This window comes from Plecotus auritus (assembly GCF_963455305.1).
Source record: "Plecotus auritus genome assembly, chromosome: 7".
Lineage (NCBI taxonomy): Eukaryota > Metazoa > Chordata > Mammalia > Chiroptera > Vespertilionidae > Plecotus > Plecotus auritus.
In genome coordinates, this window is record NC_137774.1 from 36,986,558 (window position 1) to 37,010,948 (window position 24,391).

Consider the following 24,391-nt stretch of genomic DNA (forward strand, 5'->3'; position numbering starts at 1 on the left):
AGGAACTCCTATTCATCCATCAAAGCCCAGCTCCAAGAACACTTCTGAGGAGCCTTCCCGCCTCCCTCCAGCTCTCCATTCACTTTCCCCTCTCAGCAAACAGCATGACCCGCTAGGCCCATAGAGGCGGGCAGCTCAGGAGCTCACCGTTTTCATTCTCAGAACCTCACCACTTCCCTAGTGAGGACACCACGGGGAGACGGAAGAGAGGAACTGGGATAAGAATGACCCAGAACACGAGTGAAAACAGGGTGAGGGCGGACTCAGGATGCGGTGAGAGTGAGAAAGACCTGCAGAAACCCGTAGCCATCGCCTGGCCCCGAGGCCATGAAGTCGCCTGCGGAGGAAAGGGAGCCTCCTGGAGGCCATCGAGCCCTTGGTGTCGGTCTGGGACGGAGAGTGGCCGCACCCGCGTTCTCTCAATGAATGACTCAGCCACTACCTCTGGAGGGGACTTGGGGGCTGAGAACCGCACGGGGTGGGGGGCAGGGAGTGCGGCCCCATCCTCCCAGCAGCCCCGCATGGTTGCTAAGCTCTCCAAGGCCTTGGAGAGAAGCGGTCTGGGCGAACCTCACCAGTTACTATGGTAACTCTGCGGCCCAGCCTCTGGTGCGGCGGCTGAGGAAGGCGTACCCAATCAGAAGCTGCAGGGGTTCTCGGGAACCCACTCCCACCCCTCACGTGTGGGCGGGGGTTAGGAGGTGTGGGGAGGAGGCGGAGCGTGGGCCGCAACGAGATCTGGTGCCCGCTACCAGCCTGATGCAATGGCTGGGCAGCGGGGAATACTTCCGGAGTAGCTCAGTGAGTGCCTGCACACCAGTGCCGGATCCTCTCCCTCCCAGAAGGGGAGCCACCTGCAAGAACGGCCTTCACCTGGGGTGCAGGACTTTGCGGAGGGGGGACCCCAGGCTGCAGGCCTTCCTGCCCCATTTCTCTCCAGTCAGTGGGTTGGACACGAGGTCGTCCAATCGGATTTCTCAGAACGACTCACTTGGGGAATCTGGGGGCTGGAGTCACTTCTGCAGGTCCCTCAAGAGGCGTCCGGCCATTCCTAGTCGACCATCCTGAGGTCCTTCCAGAGACCAAGTTCAGGGCGAGCTGTTTGGGTAACCCCTCTGCCCAGATCCACGGTGGATCCTATGTGGCAGCCCCGGGGTATCCCAAAGAATCAAACTTGGCTCTCAGAAGGGGGCAAGTGTGTGTCTGTGTAAACATGCGTGTCCATTGGTGTCAAAATCTGGAGAGGATCTGGCTGCAAATGAGCTTACTCTGTGCATACCTAACCCATGTGTATGAGTGAGGGTGGGTGTGCTTGGGGTGGGTATAAATAATCCCACCCAGGAATGTCTAGAGAGTTAACTGGGATCTTGTCTATCCCCCCCCCCCGCCCCTTACGATTTCCGTAACTTCCCTTCCAGCACCTACTGTTACCAGAGTTCCCTCCTTGAAAGCAGGACTTCTCTGAATTGGGGCAATGTGAGAATCTGGAAATATGTACACGGAAGCGTTCAGCACAAAACCCCGGGATGTGTGTGGCTCTTATGTCCGGGACTTGGGTCCCCAGGTGGGCACATCTGGGAGAGTGATCTTTCGAATAGCCCCCCTTCCCGGATCCAGCTGCGCATCTGCTAGCCCTCCAGCCCAGGTGCGCGGGAGGGAGGTCGCGGCTGTGTGGCGCAAAGCCCCGCGCTGCCGCGAGGTGGCGCCATAGTTGCAGCAGAGCCTGCTGGCTCGGGCCGCTCCAGATAAGAGTGTGCGGAAAGCGCGGCGGGGCTGAGACGCGACCAGGACGCGGGGAGGACGGACCAGCAGGACAGACCGACCGGGGGCCCGGCGGGCGGAGGGCAGCGCAGCGCAGCCACGTCCCCCCTGGATCCGCCGGCAGCCGGGCCCGGGGCTTCCGACATGCCCCCCAGGTGGGTCCTCGGGCTGGGGACCGGGAGGGACAGGGGACCAGGACAGCCCGGTCCTCGCGCTCTAGCCGCCTCGGGTGCATCCTCCCGTGCGAGCGTCCCGACGCGGCTGGCGTTCAGAACCTCGGGTGTCGCCCTTAGAGGACTTAAGACCACCGAATCGCTGATCTACTCCGGGTTCACGGCGGGGTCAGGAGCCCGGGCCGGCTCTGCCCGCACATGGGCTGGAGCGGCGAGGAAGGCGAGAGCTGGCGGGTGGGGCTGGCAGGGGCGCTGCCCTGGCACAGCTCGGCTCCTGGCAGCAGGGCGGGTGGGGCGCCGGCTAGGAGCTGCCACCGCCGCGGGGAGGGAAGCCTGGCCCGGATGCAACCGCAGGTAACGGGCCGCGAGGCCCTGCGGACCAGGCGGGGAACAGTGTCAGGCCGGCGAGCTGGCGGGCAGGGTAGCTCAGGGCTCGGTTCAGGCCCTGCCGTTGCCCGCCTGTTGAAATGGGGGGCGAGAGGAAAAGCTGGGAGTTGAAGGACTGGGGCTGGTGCGCCCCTCCCGGCCTGGTTGAAGTTGGGAAACTTTTTCCTAAGTTTGGGCGGAGGAGTTCCAGTGGAGAAGGGGCCGAGGGGAGCTGGGGAGGGAGGCGCCGGGCCGTGAATGCAGACCTAAGGCCGAGGCCGGGCCCGGACTCGGGTGGGGCGCAGGCCGGGGTCAGGGCCGCAGCCGGCTGTGCGCCGTGCCCGCCCGGGGCGCTGCCCCCTCCCTCCCCTGGGAGCTGCGTGGCTCCCCCTCCCCCCCACCTGCTTCCTGCCTCAGCCTCCTGCCCCGATATAACGCCCTCCCCGCGCCGGGACCCGGCCTTCGTGCTCTGCCCGCCACGGCAGCGGCTGTCTCCGCTCGCCGTGCCGTGCCGCAGCCGCCGACCGGGCCCCAACTAGGGCCTGACAGCCCGGGGCCAGGGCGGCACCACGGCGGCCACAGGGTTCCCCTCCTCCGGATCACTTCCCCCAACTGGGGCAACTTCTCCCGAGGCGGGAGGCGTTTTTCACTCGGCTCCCTCAGATCCCAGTTGGGCAAACTCCTCGGTCCTGAATGACTTTTCCTGAAGCGGACATTTTCCTCAAATCGGGTAACTGTCTCTGAAAGGGTCACTTCATCCAAACAGTTTTCCTCTTCGAAGCCCCCAGAACCCAGCTTGTGTACCCGGTGCCCCCGGGCAAGGGGGTGCAGGCCAGCCTGGCCTCCTCTCCACCAGCCACTCTTCTGCTCCTTCTGTTCCGGTCCAGGCGCCCACACTCGGAGGCTACTCATCCTCCACCAGTGCCCAGGCTGGTGCTCGATGCCCCTGCCCAGTTGAAGGAAGGGGAAGTGGAGGGGAGAGGCGCTGGGCTGGGAACAGGCAGCGAGGGCTCCTGCGGCCCTGACCCGACTGGTGTGTATCCCCGCAGGAGATTGTGCTGGGCAGACGATGCTGGACACGATGGAGGCGCCCGGCCATTCGAGGCAGCTGCTGCTGCAGCTCAACAACCAGCGCACCAAGGGCTTCTTGTGCGACGTGATCATCGTGGTGCAGAACGCCCTCTTCCGCGCGCACAAGAACGTGCTGGCGGCCAGCAGCGCCTACCTCAAGTCCCTGGTGGTGCATGACAACCTGCTCAACCTGGACCATGACATGGTGAGCCCGGCCGTGTTCCGCCTGGTGCTGGACTTCATCTACACCGGCCGCCTGGCTGATGGCGCAGAGGCTGCAGCGTCGGCAGCAGTGGCTCCGGGGACCGAGCCGAGCCTGGGTGCTGTACTGGCCGCTGCCAGCTACCTGCAGATCCCTGACCTCGTGGCGCTGTGCAAGAAGCGCCTCAAACGCCACGGCAAGTACTGCCACCTGCGGGGCGGCGGCGGTGGTGGTGGCGGTTATGCACCATACGGGCGGCCGGGCCGTGGCCTGCGGGCCGCCACGCCCGTCATCCAGGCATGCTACTCGTCCCCAGCCGGGCCTCCGCCGCCGCCCAGCGCCGAGCCGCCGTCGGGTCCGGAGGCCGCAGTGAATACGCACTGCGCTGAGCTGTATGCCTCGGGCCCCGGCCCGGCCGCCGCACTCTGCGCCCCGGAGCGCCGCTGCTCTCCGCTCTGCGGCCTGGACCTGTCCAAGAAAAGCCCGCCGAGCTCCGCGCCTCCCGAGAGGCCTCCAGGCGAGCGCGAGCTGCCTCCGCGCCCAGACAGCCCTCCCAGCGCCGGCCCCGCAGCCTACAAGGAGCCGCCGCTCATCCTGCCGCCGCTGCCGCCACTTCCCTTCCAGAAGCTGGAGGAGGTCATACAGCCTCCGGACCCATTCCGTGGCGGCAGCGCCAGTCCGGGACCCGAGCCCCCCGGCCGCCCTGACGGGCCCAGCCTCCTTTACCGCTGGATGAAGCACGAGCCAGGCCTGGGTAGCTATGGCGATGAGCTGGGCCGGGAGCGCGGCTCACCGGGCGAGCGCTGCGAGGAGCGCGGTGGGGACCCGGCCACCTCGCCCGGGGGTCCTCCGCTTGGTCTGGCGCCGCCGCCGCGCTACCCGGGCAGCCTGGACGGGCCCGGCGCAGGTGGCGACGGCGATGACTACAAAAGCAGCAGCGAGGAGACTGGCAGCAGCGAGGACCCCAGCCCGCCCGGCGGCCATCTCGAGGGCTACCCATGTCCCCATCTGGCTTATGGCGAGCCTGAGAGCTTCGGCGACAACCTGTACGTGTGCATCCCGTGCGGCAAGGGCTTTCCCAGCTCTGAGCAGCTGAATGCGCATGTGGAGGCTCACGTGGAGGAGGAGGAGGCACTATATGGCAGGGCCGAGGCGGCTGAGGTAGCAGCGGGAGCCGCCGGCCTCGGGCCCCCTTTTGGAGGGGGTGGTGACAAGGTCGGTGGTGCTCCAGGCGGACTGGGCGAACTGCTGCGGCCATACCGCTGCGCGTCGTGCGACAAGAGCTACAAGGACCCGGCAACACTGCGGCAGCACGAGAAGACGCACTGGCTTACCCGGCCCTATCCATGCACCATCTGCGGGAAGAAGTTCACGCAGCGCGGGACCATGACGCGCCACATGCGCAGCCACCTGGGCCTCAAACCCTTCGCGTGCGACGCGTGCGGCATGCGCTTCACGCGCCAATACCGCCTCACCGAGCACATGCGCATACACTCGGGCGAGAAGCCCTACGAGTGCCAGGTGTGTGGCGGCAAGTTCGCCCAGCAACGCAACCTCATCAGCCACATGAAGATGCACGCCGTGGGTGGCGCAGCTGGCGCAGCTGGGGCGCTGGCAGGGCTTGGGGGGCTGCCCGGCGTCCCTGGCCCGGATGGCAAAGGCAAACTCGACTTCCCCGAGGGCGTCTTTGCTGTGGCCCGCCTCACAGCTGAACAGTTAAGCCTGAAGCAGCAGGACAAGGCAGCCGCGGCCGAGCTGCTGGCGCAGACCACGCACTTCCTGCACGACCCCAAGGTGGCGCTGGAGAGCCTCTACCCGCTGGCTAAGTTTACCGCGGAGCTGGGCCTCAGCCCGGACAAGGCGGCCGAGGTGCTGAGCCAGGGAGCACACCTGGCTGCGGGACCCGACGGCCGGACCATCGACCGTTTCTCGCCCACCTAGATCGCCCCTTGCCGGCCCGCCTAGTCGCCGCCGCGTGGCCCCCCGGTCCGCGCTCCTAGGCAGTGGGGCGGCGGCAGCTAGCAGGCAAACCTCGCCGGGACAACTGTAATAGCAGCGGCAGCGTCACCGCAGTGGCGGCGGCCCCACCTCCGCGGCCTCACCTGGCCTCACTGCTTTGTGCCTTAGCCCGGGGATGGGGGTGAGGGAAAAACCCCGGGATGGGGGTGGGTTGGGGGAAGGGAGATTTATATTTTTGATATCAGCTTTGACCAAAGGAGACCCCTGGCCCTTCTCCGCCTCTTCCTGTGGTTCGTTGGCCCCCTCCCCCCGGCTCCGTGCTGCTCTTGGGGGTAGGGGTGTCACTGTTGGGGCACTCCCAGCCCTACCTCCGGCCCTTGCGACCACACCCATTCTCACTGTGAATCTCCCCGCTGGGGTCGGAGCGTCGGGCAGGGTTAGGGAGCTGGGAGGGGACTGAGCCGGCCGGAGGGCCCCCTGCCCCCCGCTCCCGCCCGCCCCGGGACTGATAATGTGAAGTTCCTCATTTTGCACAAGCGGCACTATCCCCAGGGCCAACCCTTCCCTCCCTCTTAAGTCAGAGGGCTGAGACAGCCCGGTCTACCGGTCTCCCACTCATGCGGTGTCCTCTCTCCCTTCCCTGAGGCCCCGGACCATATTTATTGCATGCGCCCCGGGCAGCCCCATACCCCGAGCCCAGGCAGGGCTGGGCTGGAACGTGGTCTCTTTAGCTCCCTCCTCCTCTTTTGTATATTTTCTACCTTGTACACAGGCTCTTCCAGAGCCGCTTCCATTTTCTATACTCGAACCAGAAAGCAATAAAGCAGTAATCAAGGACCCTGGACCCTGCAGCTCTCTTCTGCCTTGCACTAGGACCTGGTGGCAGCACCAGGGTGGGTGGAGGGACCAGACACAGGGCAGAGCCTTGGACCTTCCTCCCTCCCCAGCCCAGAGACAGATCAGCAAGAGGTCAGGGTATGTCTCATAACTAAAAATTTATTAAGGAAACAAAACCAGTGCTGCAAATAGGACAGAAAGGAGAGCTGGGTCTCCCACCCACCCAGTCATTAGCCTTCATCCAGGGCAGAGGATCTCAAAGGAGGCTGGGGACATTGTACCCCAAAGAGCCTGGTTTTCTGAGGCCCTGGGAACCTTATACCCCCAAACCATTGGCTGTGGCTCCCCTGTACAGTCCGTCCTCCTGGCATAATCTCCAGCCTCAGGAGGGCACAGCCATGCTCCCATCCTCTGGGCAGGCTATACATACAGTTAGGGGTTCTGAGGGATACCCCCACTGGTCCCATCAAAACTTACTCCTGGCTTCTCGTCAAAACCCTGTCTTCCCCGCACCCCTGTTCCTGGGTGGAGAGAATGAATTCCCAGTACAGTAGGAAGCCTCCTGAGTGAGGCTTTGAACACAGGTGCCAACTAAAGAGGCAACAAAAAACTCAAAGGCTCTGTGTAGAGCTCTTCTAGGACAAAGCTAGAAATAGGGTGCAAACTCCAGGCTAGGCAATGCTCTCCTCCAGGCACGAGCCTGGAAGTTCTCGTAGCACAGGGGCCTGGGAAAGATCGGGGCGGGGAAGCTTCATTAGGTTCCTGGCACAGGTACTGGAGGAAGAGGGAGATTCAGAGTGAGAACACCCATGGCAAGGAACTGAAGTGAGATTGAGGGGACCAGGAAGGTGAGAGGTATCAATTAGAAAGAGGAGGGTGGGGCTGATTCAGGGGGGAGAGAAGGAGGACAAGGAGAGAGGAGGGGAGAAATGAGGAAATTTTGTCCAGTGGGAACTAGAGCAAAAGGAAGGCCAAGGGGAGAGGAAGCAGGCAAAGGCCACCCAGGAAGCATGGGCCTGAGACCAGATGTCCCTTTCCTCTAGACCCCTGACCATTCACGGGGAAAAAGTGGCAAAGTGTAATGGACCCAGACTGGTAAGGGCAGGAAGAGCAGCAGGATGGGGGGGGGGGGTGCGTTTGGGGTGGGGCAGAAGAAGTGGGGGTCTAGGGCTGCTGTATGGAACATGGTGTCCAGAGCCCAATTTAGGTCCATGTGGGAACCTAGGCCTTGAGGGAAAGACCCCCTGGGCACTCTCTTCATGGTGTGGCCAAGCCTCTTGGACACGTTCAGCACAGGGGTTCTGAAGGAGATTAAAGGGACCCTTGTCTTCACCTGCATCTGATGGAAATGCTAACCTCCTTAACCCATCTCCACTTGAGAAAGTGGCTGACTCCCAAGGCTGAGAAAGCCTTCTCCCAGCCCTTTAAGTGGGCAGGGGAGGGAGAAAGGCTGAGAGCATGGGCAGCCTCTCTAGCTGGCCCACCTGCTGTCACTGCAGCCAGCCACCTCCCTACTAAATCTTGACAGCCCAGGAGGGTCCCAGCAGCTTCCGCCCAACCCTTGGGAGGGGCTCTGTGAGGAGCAGCTCCCCCACAGCACGGCCACGGTGTGGGTTGGAAGAGGATGGTTTATTGTCTGGGTGGATTGGTGGCTCAGCCATGTGGGCATCTTCCGTGCTACATTTGGCACCTGGTGGCCTCTCAGGAACGGTTCCATGGGGGGTGGGCCCCAGTGTGGCCCCCTCAGCCCACCTGGGCCCACGTGAGGAAGGCCGGGATGTCCCGCACAGGCACATTCCTCGTCAGTGCTTTCACACGCAGGTTTCGGTCATCTGTCAGCAGCACCACCTCCCGCAGTAGCCGGATGGGCTCCTCTGTTGGCACAAGAGAGCAGAAGAACCTCTCTGAGGCAGGAGACAGTCACTGCCAGCCTCTCCTCTCTCTGGAGGGGAGAATGGTCCTGGGCGGGGGGGGGAAGGGGGGGCAGGTGTGAAGGCCCCTTCCACAAATCCCTTCCCTCAGGCAGATGATCAGCTGAGGACGCCCCTCCCCTGCTGGCTTCAGGAGGGCCATGCCGGAAAGGCTGGCCTTCTGCTTTGGACCCCTGCCTCTCGCATAGGACTGTGCTGCCTTGTGTCTTGAGAGCTGCCCAAACCGCTGGCCTCCACACAGCCTCTCCCAGCACTCTGAACTGAGGAAGCAGAAGCAGCCCCTTTCCTCCCACTCCTACTGCATGGCTGGTCCTGGACTCAGAACACTTGTCTTACTACACATCCTCGCCCTCCAAGGCCAGCAGGTCTTAATACCCTATTACAGTGGTCGGCAAACTCATTAGTCAACAGAGCCAAATATCAACAGTACAACGATTGAAATTTCTTTTGAGAGCCTAATTTTTTAAACTTAAACTTCTAATGCCACTTCTTCAAAATAGACTCGCCCAGGCCGTGGTATTTCGTGGAAGAGCCACACTCAAGGGGCCAAAGAGCCGCATGTGGCTCGCGAGCCGCAGTTTGCCGACCACTGCCCTATTAAGATGTAGAAAACAGTACCCAGGCCTCCCAGATGTGAGGAGAGGGGTTAGCTCAAGGGAGCTCTGAGGGGAGGGCCAAAGGGTCCTTGGCAAAGTCGTACGAAGGTGGTCCTGAGGCTACAGTCAAATGATCTCCTCTATTAAATAGAAGTAATCCATGGAGAAAAGCACAGAAGAGGAAAAAGGAAAGGTAAAGCCAGGCTCATCCTCCCAGTTCTCTCTCTTCCTGTGTCCCTGCCTTGTTCCCAGGTAGACCTCTTTCGGATTTCTTTATACACATTTACAAGTATATATATTTGTTATATAAGCTTCCCCCCACAACTTTACAATCATACTAGCCATACTTACTTTATTCAAATTTTATACATTTTAAAGATCTTTCTATACTGACACAAATAGCCTTCATTCTTGTTAGAAGACTTTTAGCAGGATGCCTTCCACCACCTCTCTTCCCCTAATTCCCTAACCTTTTAATGTATTGGGGAGAATTTAAACTAGGGCCAAGTACTCACACAGTGACATCCCCACCCCTGGCAAGGCCCCTCAGGTGGCAAGTCCACTCCTCAGTCCCAGGCTGGGTGTTTCCAGACGGAGGGCCGGCAGACAGTGAGGCACAGGGAACATCCTGCAGGGCTTACTGACTGCGGGTGCTGGCTGGGCTGGGGATTGCAAACGTCCATGTCTGGACCTGAGCAGTTTCAGGCTTTGCAGCTCCAGGCAGGGAGGCTGAGAACTGGCTGTAAGCCTTGGGAGGAATTGGGGGGAAGGAGGAGGGAGAGGTACTTGAGGCTGATGGTGGAGAGAGAAGGGGAGAGTGGAAGGAGGGTGTGATGGGAGGTGAGGGGCTGTGGTGGGCAAGAGGGAGAGGAAGGTGGCCATGGGTAAAGGGGATGCTCTGAGACCACTCAACTGTCTGGGCCTGACCCTCTGGGGTGTGTGAGTGCAGGGTGGGGTAGGGTGGTATCGTGCGGTGCTGTGTGGGACTCCCAGCTGGCTGCCCGAGTCTGTCTGCAGCCCCGCTATTCCTGCCCTGGGACTCAGACCAGAAGAGTCCCAGGTTTTAGGTCAGCCAACTGAGGCCCAGCGTTGCTGGCAGGGGTCTTCAGGGGTTTCTGTGGATACTTTGAGACATTTTTAACAATAAACATCCTCTGTTTTGACACTGGTAACTTCACTTTGTTAGAAACCAGAGGCAGTCATCTTGTCAGGCCCCATCCGCCATAATCCACATGATTTTAAAATTCAACATCGTTTACACATAAACATTTGGTGACAGTTTCTCTGTGAATCTGACAAGTTAATCTGCTAAGAATTCACACTGACAAATAGGGTTTGATTACACCAGCCGTTGCTGATGTAATTCTGATAGGGGCGGACCTCAGGATGGCAGTGGGTTCCTGTAGGCTGTTTGGGGTGAAGTGGGGGTGGGGGGTGGGGAGACTAGTATGGCCAAAGCCAAAATGTGTCTTTGCTAAGAACGAAACAGCTCTGAGGCTGGGTGGGGCCGCAGCAGTATCTGTCCCATATTTCCCAACAAGGCCTTCTGCACGCCTGCCTACCTCGCCCAGAAGGTAACCCTCTAGGAAGCTGCCTGGGAGCAGAGCTCAGGTTCCTGCTTGACTTATCCTGGACTCCTTTTTACCCTTGAATGTTCCAAATCTGGTTCTAAGGGACAGTAGGTGCAAGCCATGTGGTAGGACCTGTCTGAAGAAGAGCAGTGTGGACTCATTATCAACCCCTGGTACAGAGGCCGAGGCAGGAGTGAAGGCTGCACTAACGTGGGTGGGAGGAGCAGTAGGAAAGAAGTCAGTCCCCAGACCAGCTTGGAAGCCATGGTTAGAAAAATGAGCAGAGGTGGGTGACAACTAAAAGACAATGACAAGAGACTACATATACAAATGGTGAGAATATCAGCTCTGCAGATGACACTGAGCTAGGCGGTCCTAGAATTCCTTCCAAAAGAAATGTCAGATTCCTGGGAGTCAGGAGCAGAAAAACCTGAGTTTCACTGACTCTGAGGGGCTGTACAGGAAGTTCCGGGTTGAGTGAGGAGCTCAAACTCTCGCTCTCAACTCCAGCCAGCCTGCGAAGTACTGCAGCTTACTGCCGTAGGGAGAGCAGGAAAAACCCACTACTCACTGGGGAAGCACCTCCGCCCACGCCTGGCACAGGGCAGACATCAGGGATGAACTAAGAGGATGAGCATGGCCCAGAGCAGGGACCACTGGGGACTGTCCTCTCAGAGCAGAGGGCTGGGCTCAGGAGACTGTGGCCAGAATAAGCTACACTGAATCATAGAGACATTCTTGCTGTCAGAGAACTCACTGAGGACCCAAGAAAGGAAATGGATACACACCGAGTGGGAAAGCTCACTGCCTGGGGCTGGCTTCCTGGGCTAGCCCATCCCTACTTGGCCCACCTGACATCTCCTAGGGGTGGGGGAGCCATGAGAGGAGGGTCTGACTACCAGGAGGGCAGGAAACTGAGCTTGCCTCAGCACTGACCTTCCATTTTTCAAACTTCCCTGCAGCTGAGGATGGCAGGACAAGGTAAAGCCGGGGATGGGTAATCTTGAGGCAGAGGCAAAGCATACCTTTGTTGGTGGGCATGAAGTCCTTCGCCTTGTCTTTGCAGTAGTGAAGGCAGCAGGAGAGGATCAGGTCATCGTTGTTACCCTGGAGGAAGACAGTGTGAGGAGTGCTACTGGGCAGGAGGGGGCGCCAGGAAGAGAAGGCACAGATATACTCTGCCTCTGGGGTGCTGGGGAGGGTCACCTCCCAGAGTCCCTCCCATCCATGCCCCGGTGGGTCCAACTGTGCCAAGAGTGATCTACAGGACATGAATTCCCATTCCTGGGCCTCGATGGTGGCTGCCCCTCAGCTGCTCATTGACTGACCTTCCTTTAGTCCCCTGCTCCTGGGGACCCTGATCTGAAGGCTGGCTATCTCCCTTTCTGCTGGGGGTCTTACCAGCTGGCCAGTGATGTCCTCACTGCGGAAGGCGATGGATTCGAGTTCGTTGCCACGGCTGGTCAGGGCCCGCAGGCAAGAGTCCCGACTCTCAAATCGCCGCTCAAGGAACTCAATGGACTTCCGGGCCTTTTCCTGCACCACACGGGCATAGCCCCCAGCCCGGTGATCTGTCTCCTGACCCTTGGCCAGGCCATCAAGCTCATTGATCACTGAGGAGACACAGTTCCACAAGGCATCAGTCTCAGCAATCAGCAATTATGTCTATCTTTACCCTAGGCCTCACTTTCCCAGCCAGCCCCTCCCAGACCACAGAATCCATCCTGCCCCACAGGAGTCTTCCAGGGAAAGCAGATGACCTTGGGGGGCAAGAAGCATCCCAGACTTTCCACAGTGCTCTCTCCTCTTTCTGCCTCTTCCTCCAGGCACTGAGCTTCTCCTGGGAGGAACTTACAGGGATTTTCTGGAGCTGCTGTATTCAGAGGAAGAAACCTGGCCCCTCTATTGCATTCCTTAGTTATAGGATCAAATTGAAAGGGTCCCTCAGGAGAGGTAAGGGTATGGAGCAGCTAAAGGGAAAGAGGCACTCTCCCTCATCCACTTGGGCCCCCAACCACAGCAGTTCAAGAGGGGGCAAAGTACTGTGCCCCACGCCCCAGCAGAGGGCAGGGAGGTTACCAAGTGGAAATCAGTAGTCATGGCCTCAGTAGTCATTGCAAGAGCCCTGGTATTCCCCAAAACCATGCCCTTGGCACATTCACCTCCTCTGATGCTGCACGTGTGTGTGCGTGTGCATGCGTGCATGTGTGTGTGTGTGTGTGTGTGCCTGTCTGCCTGCCTGCCTATGTGTCTGGGACACGGCTTCATTTTCTGGTGAAGATTCTTTCCAAAATTCCAGCCAAAAGCCTGAGGTCAAGTGGGAAATATGCACTCCTTGGGGGCTCTGGGAGAGTTTGGGGTCTGAGGCCTCTCCTCGGTGCAATGATTCATGGCTTGGGGAATCAGCATGAGCATGCTGTTCCATGGTGAGCCTGGCACTCACTGTCTGGGTATTCAGAGACACTTTCTGGAAAAGGCCCATGTGGGAAAACACACACACACACACACACACACACACACACACACACACACACACACACACACACGATGCCCATGCTTTCAGCAACCTGAGGCTACAGTGTCCACACAATGTATGGTTGAGGTTGGGGAATAGTGGTGGATGGGTATACAGTACAGAAAACAGAACATCAAACACAAAAAACTGGTATTCCATCCCAAAATCTGCTTTCCTGCTTCCAAACTAAACAGGCTTCAAAGGGGAAGCTTGTTTGTGCTTCTGCACCAGGCAGGGCTTCTCAATGCTGGGGTCAGGCCTAAGGAGCATGGAGCAGGTTAAAGAGCACAAGAAACAAGCAGGCAAGGCTATTGGCTTAACCCTTTGTGCTCTGGACATGGGGTAGGAGTCTACTGAGGAAGCCTCATTAAACAGGAGCTCCCTATACAGCCCCTGAGAGTCCAAGGCCCTGCCCAGCTGAGGAAGGTTCCAAGAGGCTGGCCTGGACTGTTTTAACAGAGTTGTCATTTCCCAACGCCCCTTGGGGCCATCTATTTATTCGGCATGTATCCTCTGGGTTTTCGCCTATATTTGCTCCCTCTCCACCAAATCTGGCTTTCTCCACGGAACCACAAGCTTCTCCAAACCAAGGGCTGTAGCCCTGCCATTCACTGGAGCACCAGAGACTAAGGAGATTATGTACATAATAGGGGCCCAATCCACGCTGATGAACAAAAACTCTGTAGCCTGGGATGGTGCCTAAGGCTCCTCCTAAGTCTGAGGATCCTGAGGTGTCACCTCTCTCAGTTACACCATTTCCTGATCATCTAGCAAAAAAGGTGCCCAACTTACTTTCTTCCCCCTGAAAATCTCCTGGTAGGAAAACACAGAGATGCATTATCCTGAAAGCTGTCCCACCCAGGACCCAGTGAGGGAAGAGGGAAGTTGGAACAACAGGATGGTCTTGCTGCTCTGCCTTCTGAAGAACAGAAATCCTTTCCTTAGGTCTAAGAGCCTGGGTTTAAGAGGTTCTGGCCAGGCCACATGGGGAGGGGGAAGGAAGACAGGGAGGGTGGAGGCGGGACGAGGGCTGCTTCAGTGCCAACATTCTCAGGTGGTGCTAACGTGTTTCCCACAACCCCCCAGGGTTCTATAGCCTCTGCAGGGGCGGATGTTTCCTGCCCTTTGTTTCCACCCTCATCTGGCACTAAGACACTTGGGACTGGGAGGGAAGGCCCAATGGAACATCTTGGCATGGATGTCAGAGGTGGCTTGGCAGGCTGACTGCCAGTCTGGTGGCTTTTCCAGAGAACAGGGATCCCAAACTTGCTCCAAGTGGCTGTTGAGAAGGGGACATTAAAAACCCTGGGCTTCCCAATCCTCTCTCAGACCCTCTTCCTCCACAGCATAGCCCTCAGCTACATTAGCTGTATCAGTTAGATTAGACAGGAGCCCAGAGCCCAAAGCCCATCCTGGGCCTGACCTACCACAGAGCTCCAAGAACTAAGGGTGCCTAGACAGTCTCCTGGAGACAGCCCAGCTGGGCTCCTCTGGCCTGAGGATGGAAGCGAGCTAGCTGGGTTCTGAGATGCTGACCCTGCACCAGCACCAATGACCAGACAGTGGTAAGGGCCCAAGTGGCAGGAATCCACAGTCTTGAGCCAAGGGCTTGCTCTGGAGGGTTTCTGTCAGCCTGGCCTTAGGGTGACATTGGCCAGAAGAATGCTACCTCGAACCAACAGAATGATCATGAAAAGCTACAAGACAATCAGACCAAAGGCATCTAACCACTTCAAAATCCTCCCAGCCTCCCTGCCAGACCACCCAGCAGCACTGCCGTTATCTGCCAGGGCTGAGTGTTTACCAATAACGGGAACCAGCTTTGCTGTTTTACTGCAAGCTTTATAAGGATAAAAACAAGGGCTGGGCTCATGCAGCCTCTGGTTGCTGGGACACAGGAGTACATTTGCTCAAGCAGTTTAAGCCATGGATCAGCCATAATAATTTGAACTGCTTTGATTATTAAACAATTTTCCTTGCCCCACACATTCCCTACTTCTCTGCAAATCCTGTCTTACACACACAGCAGGGCTCTGCCTGCCTGGCCCCTGGGCTGGGGACATGTGTGTAGAGGGGGTTGCTGTGCACGTGCAGGGCTGCTCTGGCCTGACTCACCAATGAGGGGCACCACCAGGATGTACTTCCTGCTCTCCAGAAGCCGTGCCAGACTGGCCAGGTGGTCAATGAAGCCGTTGGTGTCTGGTACGAGGAATAAGGGTCTGATCTCGAGCTCCATCTGCCTCATCTGACTGTGGTCCTCCAGGACAGCCTACAGGGACACAGAATGGTGAGTGAGCCAAAGAGTGAGCAGGCAGGAGGGTGGGTGAGCCAGGCCCTGACTCCACAGTGTGTCAGCATCCTGCCCCCTGAACCTCTTTCCCCTCCAGAGGAACAGCTAGCCCCTGTCAGGCCTGAGGGACAGGCCCACGGGCTGGGCAAAACACTGCAATAAAAATGGACATAGACCAAATGGCCCAGGGAATGGGCGTGACTGAAACCCTGTCTAGGACTGAGAAAGGACCTGATGGTATTCAAAATAACAGGCCTCTGAAAGTAAGACCTTGTGCTAAAAATCTTTAAGGGCGTGTCTGGTTCTTTCTCAATTCAGACACTTTATATATTATATATGTACATATATATCCCAAACAATTTGTATTTCAATTTATTTCACCACGTGTGGTTAAAAAAAAAAAAGTTAAATTCAAAGACTACACAAAAAAGTGATGCTGACAACTAATAATTTCAAAGTCTCCCACAGCAGCAGGAGTCCACACGGGGTGACAGATTAGGGCCTGATCTGCATGTTTGCACAGAGGAAAACTCAGATTGATCAGAATTGCCATCCCACTCCCCTGCCCTCCCCCGCAAGCAGTGTCTCCTAAAATTAGTCTTTTGTGTTCTACTTGCACTCCTCTGCCATAACTCTGTACAACCTACACTAGTACTTACCTGATGTTTTTCTTTAAATTGATTTTAAGTCAACTCATCTTTTGTTTAGCCTCTTTCTTTTAAAAAAACTAATGTATTTTATTTTTTAATATATATTTTTATTGATTTTAGAGAGGGAGGGAGAGGGAGAGAGCAATAGAAACATCAATGATGAAAGAGAATCATTGACTGACTGCCTCCTGCACACCCCACACCGGAGATTGAGCCTGCAACCCGGACATGTGCCCCGAATGGGAATCGAACTGTGACCTCCTGGTTCACAGGTTGACACTCAACCACTGAGCCATGCCAGCAAGGGTATTTTATTGATTGTAGAGAGGGAGAGAGAAATACCGATTTCTTGTTCCACTTATTTATGCATTCATCAGTTGCTTCTTGTATGTGTCCTTACCAGGGATTGAACCTGCAACCTTGGCATACTGGGACGACACTCTAACGAACTGAGCTACCTGGCCAAGGCGCTTAGGCTCTTCTTAAGCAATGACATCCATGGTACCAAGGGTTTGACAGCCAAGTCACATGTTTACTAGTGCAAACTAAATTTCCATAACGGAAAGTCAAAGTGTCCCTTATGCATCATCACTGAAAAACCATCTCGTGTAGCACCTGTGGCCTGAGTACCACACCTTGGAAAGCACACGCCTCGTGCTTGAGTCTTACAGCTATTCACATCTTTCAGGGAAGCTCCATGCACAGCTGGGAAAAGCCAATTTTCTCCAGTCTGATAGAGCCTTATGTGTGGCAGTGGCTGTGGGTATGCCTGTCACTACAGAGCAAGGTCACTATTGTGTGGCTTCCTCTTCTGGGGGCCATGGCCAAGAACCAAACTGATTTGCTGGCATCTGCCCAGATGGCGTGTTCCCAGTGTGCAGAGCTGGAGGGCACTGACACAAACCTGGCGAGGGCCTGGAGAGCAGGTCCCAGCCCTGTCACGCCCTCTCATGGCCTTCTACCACACACCAGCTCACAGGGCCACAGGCACAGGCATAGGGCTGGGGAGTAGATGTGCGTGCCAAGTGAGATGGGGCCCACAGTGCTGGGCCCTGGCCACTAACAGTCAGTGAGGAAGGTGCTCAGGTTTCACTGGAAATGACAGTAAAACTGAAAGGCCATGCCTTTGAATGCTGGGGGTGGCTTCTCTGTGACCTGCTGGGGACCTCTCCCTATGAGTAAGTCGTTGCTGCCACTGCCACCACAGCTGGTGGAAGGCACAGGCCACAGAACGCTGGCAGGCATGAGAAGTTCGGCTGAGAGGCCCAGTCTGCTGGGACTATTGCTCTCACCTCATTCAGGGAAAGTGTCACTGCCGCTGGCCACCTTCCCAGGGGACTCGGGTCATTCTCTCTCCCCATGGGGCTGCCAACTAGAGGGGACAGACATTCCGCCAAACTCAGCCTGGGCATTTAAAAATATTTAATTTTTTATTGAGATGTAATTGACATATAACATGTGTAACGGCTTGGGTATTTTGTAAGAACAGCACATGGTCCCTCTCAGGTGTAGTTAACAACCCTCTACTATTTCTCCTTACACTGCAGGAGCATCAGCATCCCTGGTCCTCACTGTCCCAGCTCCTGGAGTTCTCTACCCAGCTTTCCCACTGCCAGGAATGGTTTTCTCAGTATCATAGGCCCTGAAGTATCTTTCTGGGTGAGAGGGACAGAATAAGCACCGACACTGGTGAGGAAGGAACAGGGGCACTGCCATCTGTGGTGACAGGGCCTCAGGGCCCTAACTGAGCAGGGCATCTATGCCACTGCCCCACTGACTCCTTTCACATCTCAGTTTTTCTGTCTCCAGAAATGACACTCCAACCTGGTTTGCCTCTAAGGAAGTGGAACTGGCTGACAGTTTTGACCCTGTGTGAACAAGCTCCTAAGACCTTATTCCATCAGAACTTGAGAGCTGGCAATAGGCAGAAGGGCCTTTAGGCCAGTTGGCCGAGGGACACTGGGGGCTAGCTGAGCTACTTGTGTGTTCTGATGACAGGACAGAAGCAAAATCTAGGAGCAGGGTCAAGGGAAGCAGTCTGAGTTCTCCGAGCTCTGGCTCCGGGCCAGAAAGGTGAACAGAGGCCATAGCCTCTTAGGGAAGTGGCAGCCTTGTTGGTTCCCCAGGGGTGGGGTGGGGTCAAGCTGTTTGAGGGTGGTCAGAGCTGTGCTGCCATCATCCGGTCCCAGGGACACCCGCAGACAACTTCCCTTAACCTGGCTCTGCCCAGTGAGTCACCACACAACTGCTTCCTGTTCCCCACATGCCCTCATGGAGTAAAGGAGATAAAATGAAGCTGATCCCTCTTCTCCTGGGGTACCAGTGGGCCTCTGGGGAGGAGGGGGTTCATACCTGGGTCATGAGACTGACCCAGTCTCCTCCAAAGAAGGGCAGACTAAGAAAGGATCGGGAGTCTGCAAGCCCTTTCTGTGGGTGTCTGTGTTTCCGGCCCTCTCTGAGTGGTGCTGTGTGTGTGTGTGTGCGCGTGTGTGTGTGTGTGTGCGTGTGTTTAGCATTTGCCCTCCCAACTTTTCCAGATTTTACCCGTCAGATTCCTGGCAGCTGTGCACGGCGCCTGTGCCGGCCGTCACGTCCCATTCCGATCTCTGGGTCGCACGGTGAGAGAAGGACACAGGATGCGCAGGGAGTGAAAAAGTGATGTCGGTGGGGAGAGTGCCAAGTCCCCAGTCACAGCCATGGGACGCTTGGGGAGAAGGGGAAGCATGCTGCTATGGAGTTCAGAGGCCGGTAGTGAGATTTATTTTTGTTTGTATGAGTAAAAAGCTGCAGAAGCCTCTGGTAGGGGGTGAGGGGGGCGCAACTGGAATGCTGTGATTCAGACAGACTGGCCCTGGCCTGGAATCCAGTGTGCTGACCCGGAAGGAGAGCTGCACAGGAGCTTAGACTGGCTACAGTGGTCCTAGGACTGTGAACTGGGAAGTAGGGAAAGCTTTAACACTTTGAATCAGACCAGTGGCAATAAGGACTAAGTTGTCATAAAGTGTGAAAGAGAAAAAACTTAATTCTGTTTCTGGGAGGTGCTAAGTAACTAGCTTTCTCTGAAGTAATGGAGTGTCCTTCAGCAAGCTGGTGGGGAACTGGGAGAGAGAGAATCCACAATAACATCCAATGAGGAAACTAACAACTGTTGGTTCCCAGGAGCGGCTCTTTTAGAGGCTAAATTCCTTTTTCTTTTTTTAAATTATTTTTATTGATATCAGAGAGGAAGGGAGAGCGAGAGATAGAAACATCAATGATGACAGAGAATCATTGATTGGCTGTCTTCTGCACACCCCCTACTGGGGATCGAGCCCGCAATCCCAGTATGTGCCCTGACCAGAATTGAACCCGGGACCCTTTCAGTCCGCAGCTCTATCCACTGAGCCAAACCGGCTAGGGCTAAATTCCTTCTTCGCACTGGGGATGATTTGGGGATGCTAACCCACTGAAAACTGAGACACTCAGAATTACAAATAAAGGTAATGCAATTAGTTCACAAAGGAGTTCTGGTAGGTGGAGACTGGTTTATAAGACCTTAGGTTTTCCTTCTCCTTAGGGCTCCACAGGGAGCGTGGCTGCTTCCTTTCTTCTACAGGGCGAGGGAATAATTTACTCCTGGGCCTCTCTGGGCGGGCAGAGCAGTGTCTTCACCAGAAACGAGTTTTGTTAACAGTCACTTTGTATGTGAAAGTATCTAGCAAAGCGGCTGATACATGTATTAGCAGCTTAACAAAGCTCAGTTTCCTTTCTTCCTGCCCTGCTCCATTTTCCAACTTCTATACAACCAGGAGGGTAAATATCTGGGGAAACCACTAGGGAGCAGAGCTGGAGGGGAAGGAGCCAGGCAGAGGGCTGTTCATTTCTATTATGAGACTCGTGGTACTCTTGTTGTTGGTTTTCACTACGTATAGGTACTTTTTAAAATGAAAAACGGAAATGAAATAAAAAATAGGAGTTGGTAAGATAACCACCAATAGTACAGGAGGCAATTCCTTCTTGAGCTGCAGAAACCAAAGGGAGCAGATACTGCATTTGCTATAGAAAGCAAGCAGAGTCACCAGCCTCCCCAGGGAGCAGGACATGAGCATCTACGTTTGGGTGCTCATGAGAAAGTTGTGTTTAGCCCTTCTCTAGAGGTCCAAAGTCAGTACCACAGAGCTTAACATACACTTTCTTTCTTTCAACTTTTATGTATTGATTCTAGAGAAAGAGAGGGAGAGAAACTTCGATTTGTTGTTCCACTTACTTATGCATTCACTTGTTACTTCCTGTATGTGCCCTGATCTGGGATTGAACCCAAAACCTTGGTGTATTGAGACGACACTCCAACCAACTGAGCTACCTGGACAGGGCTACTTGGTTTCATTTTTTAAAAAGTATATATATTTTTATTGATTTCAGAGAGGAAGGGAGAGGGAGAGATAGAAACATCAATGATGAGAGAGAATCACTGATTGGCTGTCTTCTGCATGCCCCCAACTTGGGGACTGAGCCCGCAACCCAGGCATGTGCCCTTGACCAGAATCGAACTGGGACCCTTCAGTCTGCAGCCTGACGCTCTATCCACTGAGCCAAACCAGCTAGGGCTCATTTTTAAAGTTGTAAGTATGATGACTTGCTTGCTACTTCTGATTGTTTTATGAGGACTGATCTTATTTTCAAATTAGACTGTAAGGAGCTTAAGGAGAGCTGCCTTTTCTTATCGTTTCTTTAACAACACCTTGCATATAGATTGATATATCATAGGTATTCAATGGGCTAAAATCACAGAATCTCAGGGTTGAAGGGCACTTTAAAGATTGAATTTTAGCCTGGTTGGCATGGCTCAGTGGTTGAGCATTGACCTATGAACTAGGAGGTCATGGCTTGATTCCCAGTCAGGGCACATGCTGGGTTGCGGGCTAGATACCCAGTGTGGGCCTTTGCAGGAGGCAGCTGATCAATGCTTCTCTCTCATCATTGATGTTTCTATCTCCCTCTCCCTTCCTCTCTGAAATCAATAAAAATATATTTTTTAAAAAGATTGATTTTTATCTAACACTTGTTCTGAGAATGCTCAAGAAATGTGCCCTTTCTTTCTTTCTTTCTTTTTTTTTTTTTTTAAAATATATTTTATTGATTTTTCACAGAGAAGAAGGGAGAGGTATAGAGAGTTAGAAACATCGATGAGAGAGAAACATCCATCAACTGCCTCCTGCACCCCACCCCCACTGGGGATGTGCCCACAACCAAGGTACATGCCCTTGACCGGAATCGAACCCGGGACCCCTCACTCCGCAGGCCGACGCTCTATTCACTGAGCCAAACCGGTTAGGGCCTTTCTTTCTTTTTTTTATATACTTTATTGATTTTTTACAGGGAGGAAGGGAGAGGGATAGAGAGTTAGAAACATCGATGAGAGAAACATCGATCAGCTACCTCCTGCACACTCCCCACTGGGGATGTGCCTGCAACCAAGGTACATGCCCTTGACTGGAATCGAACCTGGGACCCTTCAGTCCACAGGCCGACGCTCTAACCACTGAGCCAAACCGGTTAGGGAGTGCCCTTTCTTGATAGTAAGGGAGTGACAGGGCCTGAGCATGACACCTCTGAACTTGCTCCAAGCAGCAGCCTAAGGTGTTCCAGCCAACAGGCTGCCAGTTCTGTGAGAGAACAGAACCTTGTGGGTGCTGGGGAGCCAGGGAGGCGAGAAGCTGAAGCAAACCGGAGGCCCACGCCATAGTTTGCGGAGAACCTGGAAAAGGCTCTGGAACGGGTTCGAGTGAGGAGGGCGGTTGCCCGACTCCACAGGCTGATGTGCTTTCCTGCCCTGGCGTGAACGTGCCCCTGGCCTGGTAGTGTGCACTGGCTCCCACCCTGCCTCCGACAGCTAGGAGCCAGGGCTGAGTGTCTGTCTTCCGCTAGCTTCCATACAGGTGTGGGGGGCTCTGTGCATGCCCCATTGTTCCACAGTGCCCCCCCTCCAGCTGGGTGGCAGCGTGAATGGGCTGCAACTATATTTAGAGTAAAACTCCTGGGGCCATCACAAAGGAGTGACTGCATCTTCAGGAGGGTGGGTGGGTGGGAAGGGGACAGGGGAGTGAAGCTATTTTCAGAACACATGTCATTGCTGGCTACAGAGCAAGACTGTGGCCATAATGCGGAGGGAAACAATAGCTGTGGCCAGAGGAAGAGCCTGTTATGTTTCAGGTGGGATGTTTGCAACTGCTCAGGAAACCTGACCCCGCCCGACAGCAGCACAAATCACAGCAAAGCTTCATGGAGGCAGAGAGGAGGCGGGGGATTCACAGGGCCAGGGCCAGTATGAGGTGCCAAGAGGCCACACCTCATGCCTGGAGGTGGATTTTCAGTGACTGCTTTGCCCAGGGGGCCTGCTTAGGAATGAAACACTTCTGACCAATTTCCCAGACAAACTATGTACCCTGCTGTGGTCTCTGGACACCTCCCAAGAAAGGCAATAGGAATGAAAAGAACTGGAAAGGTGGGAAGTGGCAAGGTGGTCAGAACTAACCCAACATGAAGACAGCTATCTCAGGCAACAGGCAAAGCCAAGGCTCGAGAGGGTGACCTCAAAGCCCGGGTGGGCGGATTTGGCCCCCTAGCATCCAGGGGCCTGCCTGGGAGCCGGGCCTCCAGCTGCACAGGCCCCGAGAGCTGCCCACACCCCTTTTCTGACCTCCAGTCGGCCCCACTTACCAGCCTCTGTGCAACGCCGGAAGCAGGGAAGGACAGGCTGCGAGGTACGGAGGGAGGCCAGGCCCCACCTCCCCCAGCCCCACAGATGAGCTTGGGACCAGGGGTCTAGGTTCGAGCAGGGAAGTGGGGGTGTGGCTACAGCTCCAGATCTCGGTTGAACTTTATAGCCGTCATGGGGGCCAGGAGGATTTTTTTCAACCCCATCTTCATATCCCCCTCCCCAAACATGTGTGGTTCCTGTTTTGCTGCATCTGTAAAAGGCGCTGGGAGCTGGGGACTTGCCTTACACCTCTCGGTTAACACCCCTGGAGACTGATGGAGTTCAGAGCAGTGTAATTTACAGCCCATCTCTCCCATCTTAATTCACTCGATGCTCTTCTCTTCCTTATTGTATTAGTGTGACCCAGGTACCTGCCAACAATAATGGCCTCTCTAGCTAGGAGCCTCTCCCCCACTCCCAGGACAATTTATACCTTTTCCTCGGGATTTTCCCCCCTTAAAGTAAACAAAAAGAGGAAAAATAAGAAAAGGTTAACATGGGTTTGGAGCGCTGCAGCCCCGTGGTTCTGGGCAGGGAGCCAATGGCCCGAGGGCACACACATGTGTGTGCTCTCCCAGAAGGGCCTTCACCGGCCCTGTTTTACAGCCACCTCGGCACAGACTCCAGGGTTCACGCATATGGCCAGACAGATGTGTCTGGCTTACGTTCAAGGCTGGAAAATGAAGAATTATGGAAGTGAAGGGCCCCGGGCATTAAAGTTGGGGGGGGGGTGGGAGAAGGGAAGGGGGGAATTTTTCCTCTGCTGAGAAATCCTCCTGTGGCTGTGAGGCTGGAGGAAGAAGGCTGATAGGAGGCAGGGCCGCCAGCAGCGGTTCATGTGGGGCCTGTTCTTAAAGGGGCAATAGCAACCCCAGCCTTGGTCAAACCACAACAGGCCCTCAATGCCTGGGCCTGAGCAGCCTACTCTAAAGAAGGTGGCAGGAAGAACAGGCTTTCGGACAGGGGCAGTCGCTGGCACTGGAAGTCAAGCTTCATACAAGACCTCCTATTTGTAAGGTGGGGGGAGCATGTCCCTGGAGAGGCAGAACTGAACACAGTGCTCTAGACAAGGCCACGTCCCCATAGCATATGCTCCCACAGCATCCTGTCCTTCTCTTTTGTAACAATGCTCACTCACTCTTCAAATCACTGGCTTCTCCACTCCACTACACAATGGGATGGGACATTTGTTCCCTCCTGAGCCCCATGACCACCTTACTAAACTGAGCTAAAGACAGGGTACCCTATTCTAAGGAGTTCACAGTATAGTGGAGGAACAAGTCCAGAAATAAGTGTAACATGAGATGCGATATAAGTGTCACACATGAAGTATAAATCAGTGCTACAGGAACACTGAGCAGAGAGAGATTAAGTCCTCCTGGGGGGAATCAGGGAAAGCTTCACTGGGGAGATGGAGTTTCATCTGGGGATTGAAGGAGGAATAGAATTTCAACAGGTAACAGGAAATGTGGAATAGGAAAAAGGGAACAGCATGAACGAAGATCCAAGAGCGGGAAAGGAGAGAAAGGTAGTATTGTCCAGGCTGGAGGGCCTCAGTCTGGGCAGGCACTTTATATGCACTGTCATTCTAAGGTCTGAGGTAGGTGCTGCTACCACTTTCGTTTTATAGATGAGGAAACAGGCTCAGAGAAGTTAAACAATTTGCCTAATGTAATATATAGATACGGGCTCCAGGGGTTTGGGATGAGATTGTGAACACACAAGAAAGC

The 24,391-nt window shown here is 55.5% G+C and overlaps 2 protein-coding genes across 3 annotated transcripts in view; one reads left to right on the forward strand and one right to left on the reverse strand.

Annotated features, from left to right (window-relative positions):
- Positions 1-1,825: 1,825 nt before the first annotated feature.
- Positions 1,826-6,362, forward strand: HIC1 (HIC ZBTB transcriptional repressor 1; the record flags this gene model as incomplete). 2 transcript variants are annotated; one of them, XM_080678781.1, is made up of 2 exons in its annotated part: positions 1,826-1,916; positions 3,350-6,362. In XM_080678781.1, one exon carries the CDS (start codon positions 3,370-3,372, stop codon positions 5,512-5,514), a length of 2,145 nt encoding a protein of 714 aa, XP_080534907.1. In that variant the 3' UTR covers positions 5,515-6,362. The 2 variants fall into 2 exon arrangements, with proteins under 2 accessions (XP_080534907.1, XP_080534906.1); XM_080678780.1 differs by lacking the exon at positions 1,826-1,916 and adding an exon at positions 2,994-3,030.
- Positions 6,363-6,502: 140 nt separating this feature from the next.
- SMG6 (SMG6 nonsense mediated mRNA decay factor) overlaps positions 6,503-24,391 on the reverse strand; it is a 232,056-nt gene continuing 214,167 nt past the window's right edge. The window contains exons 16-19 of the mRNA XM_080678773.1: positions 15,098-15,251; positions 11,869-12,080; positions 11,493-11,574; positions 6,503-8,243 (exon numbers count right to left, since the gene is read on the reverse strand). Of these exons, the coding sequence (XP_080534899.1) occupies positions 8,113-8,243; positions 11,493-11,574; positions 11,869-12,080; positions 15,098-15,251 (579 nt within the window). The 3' untranslated portion in view covers positions 6,503-8,112. The remainder of the gene's footprint in view (positions 8,244-11,492; positions 11,575-11,868; positions 12,081-15,097; positions 15,252-24,391) is intronic.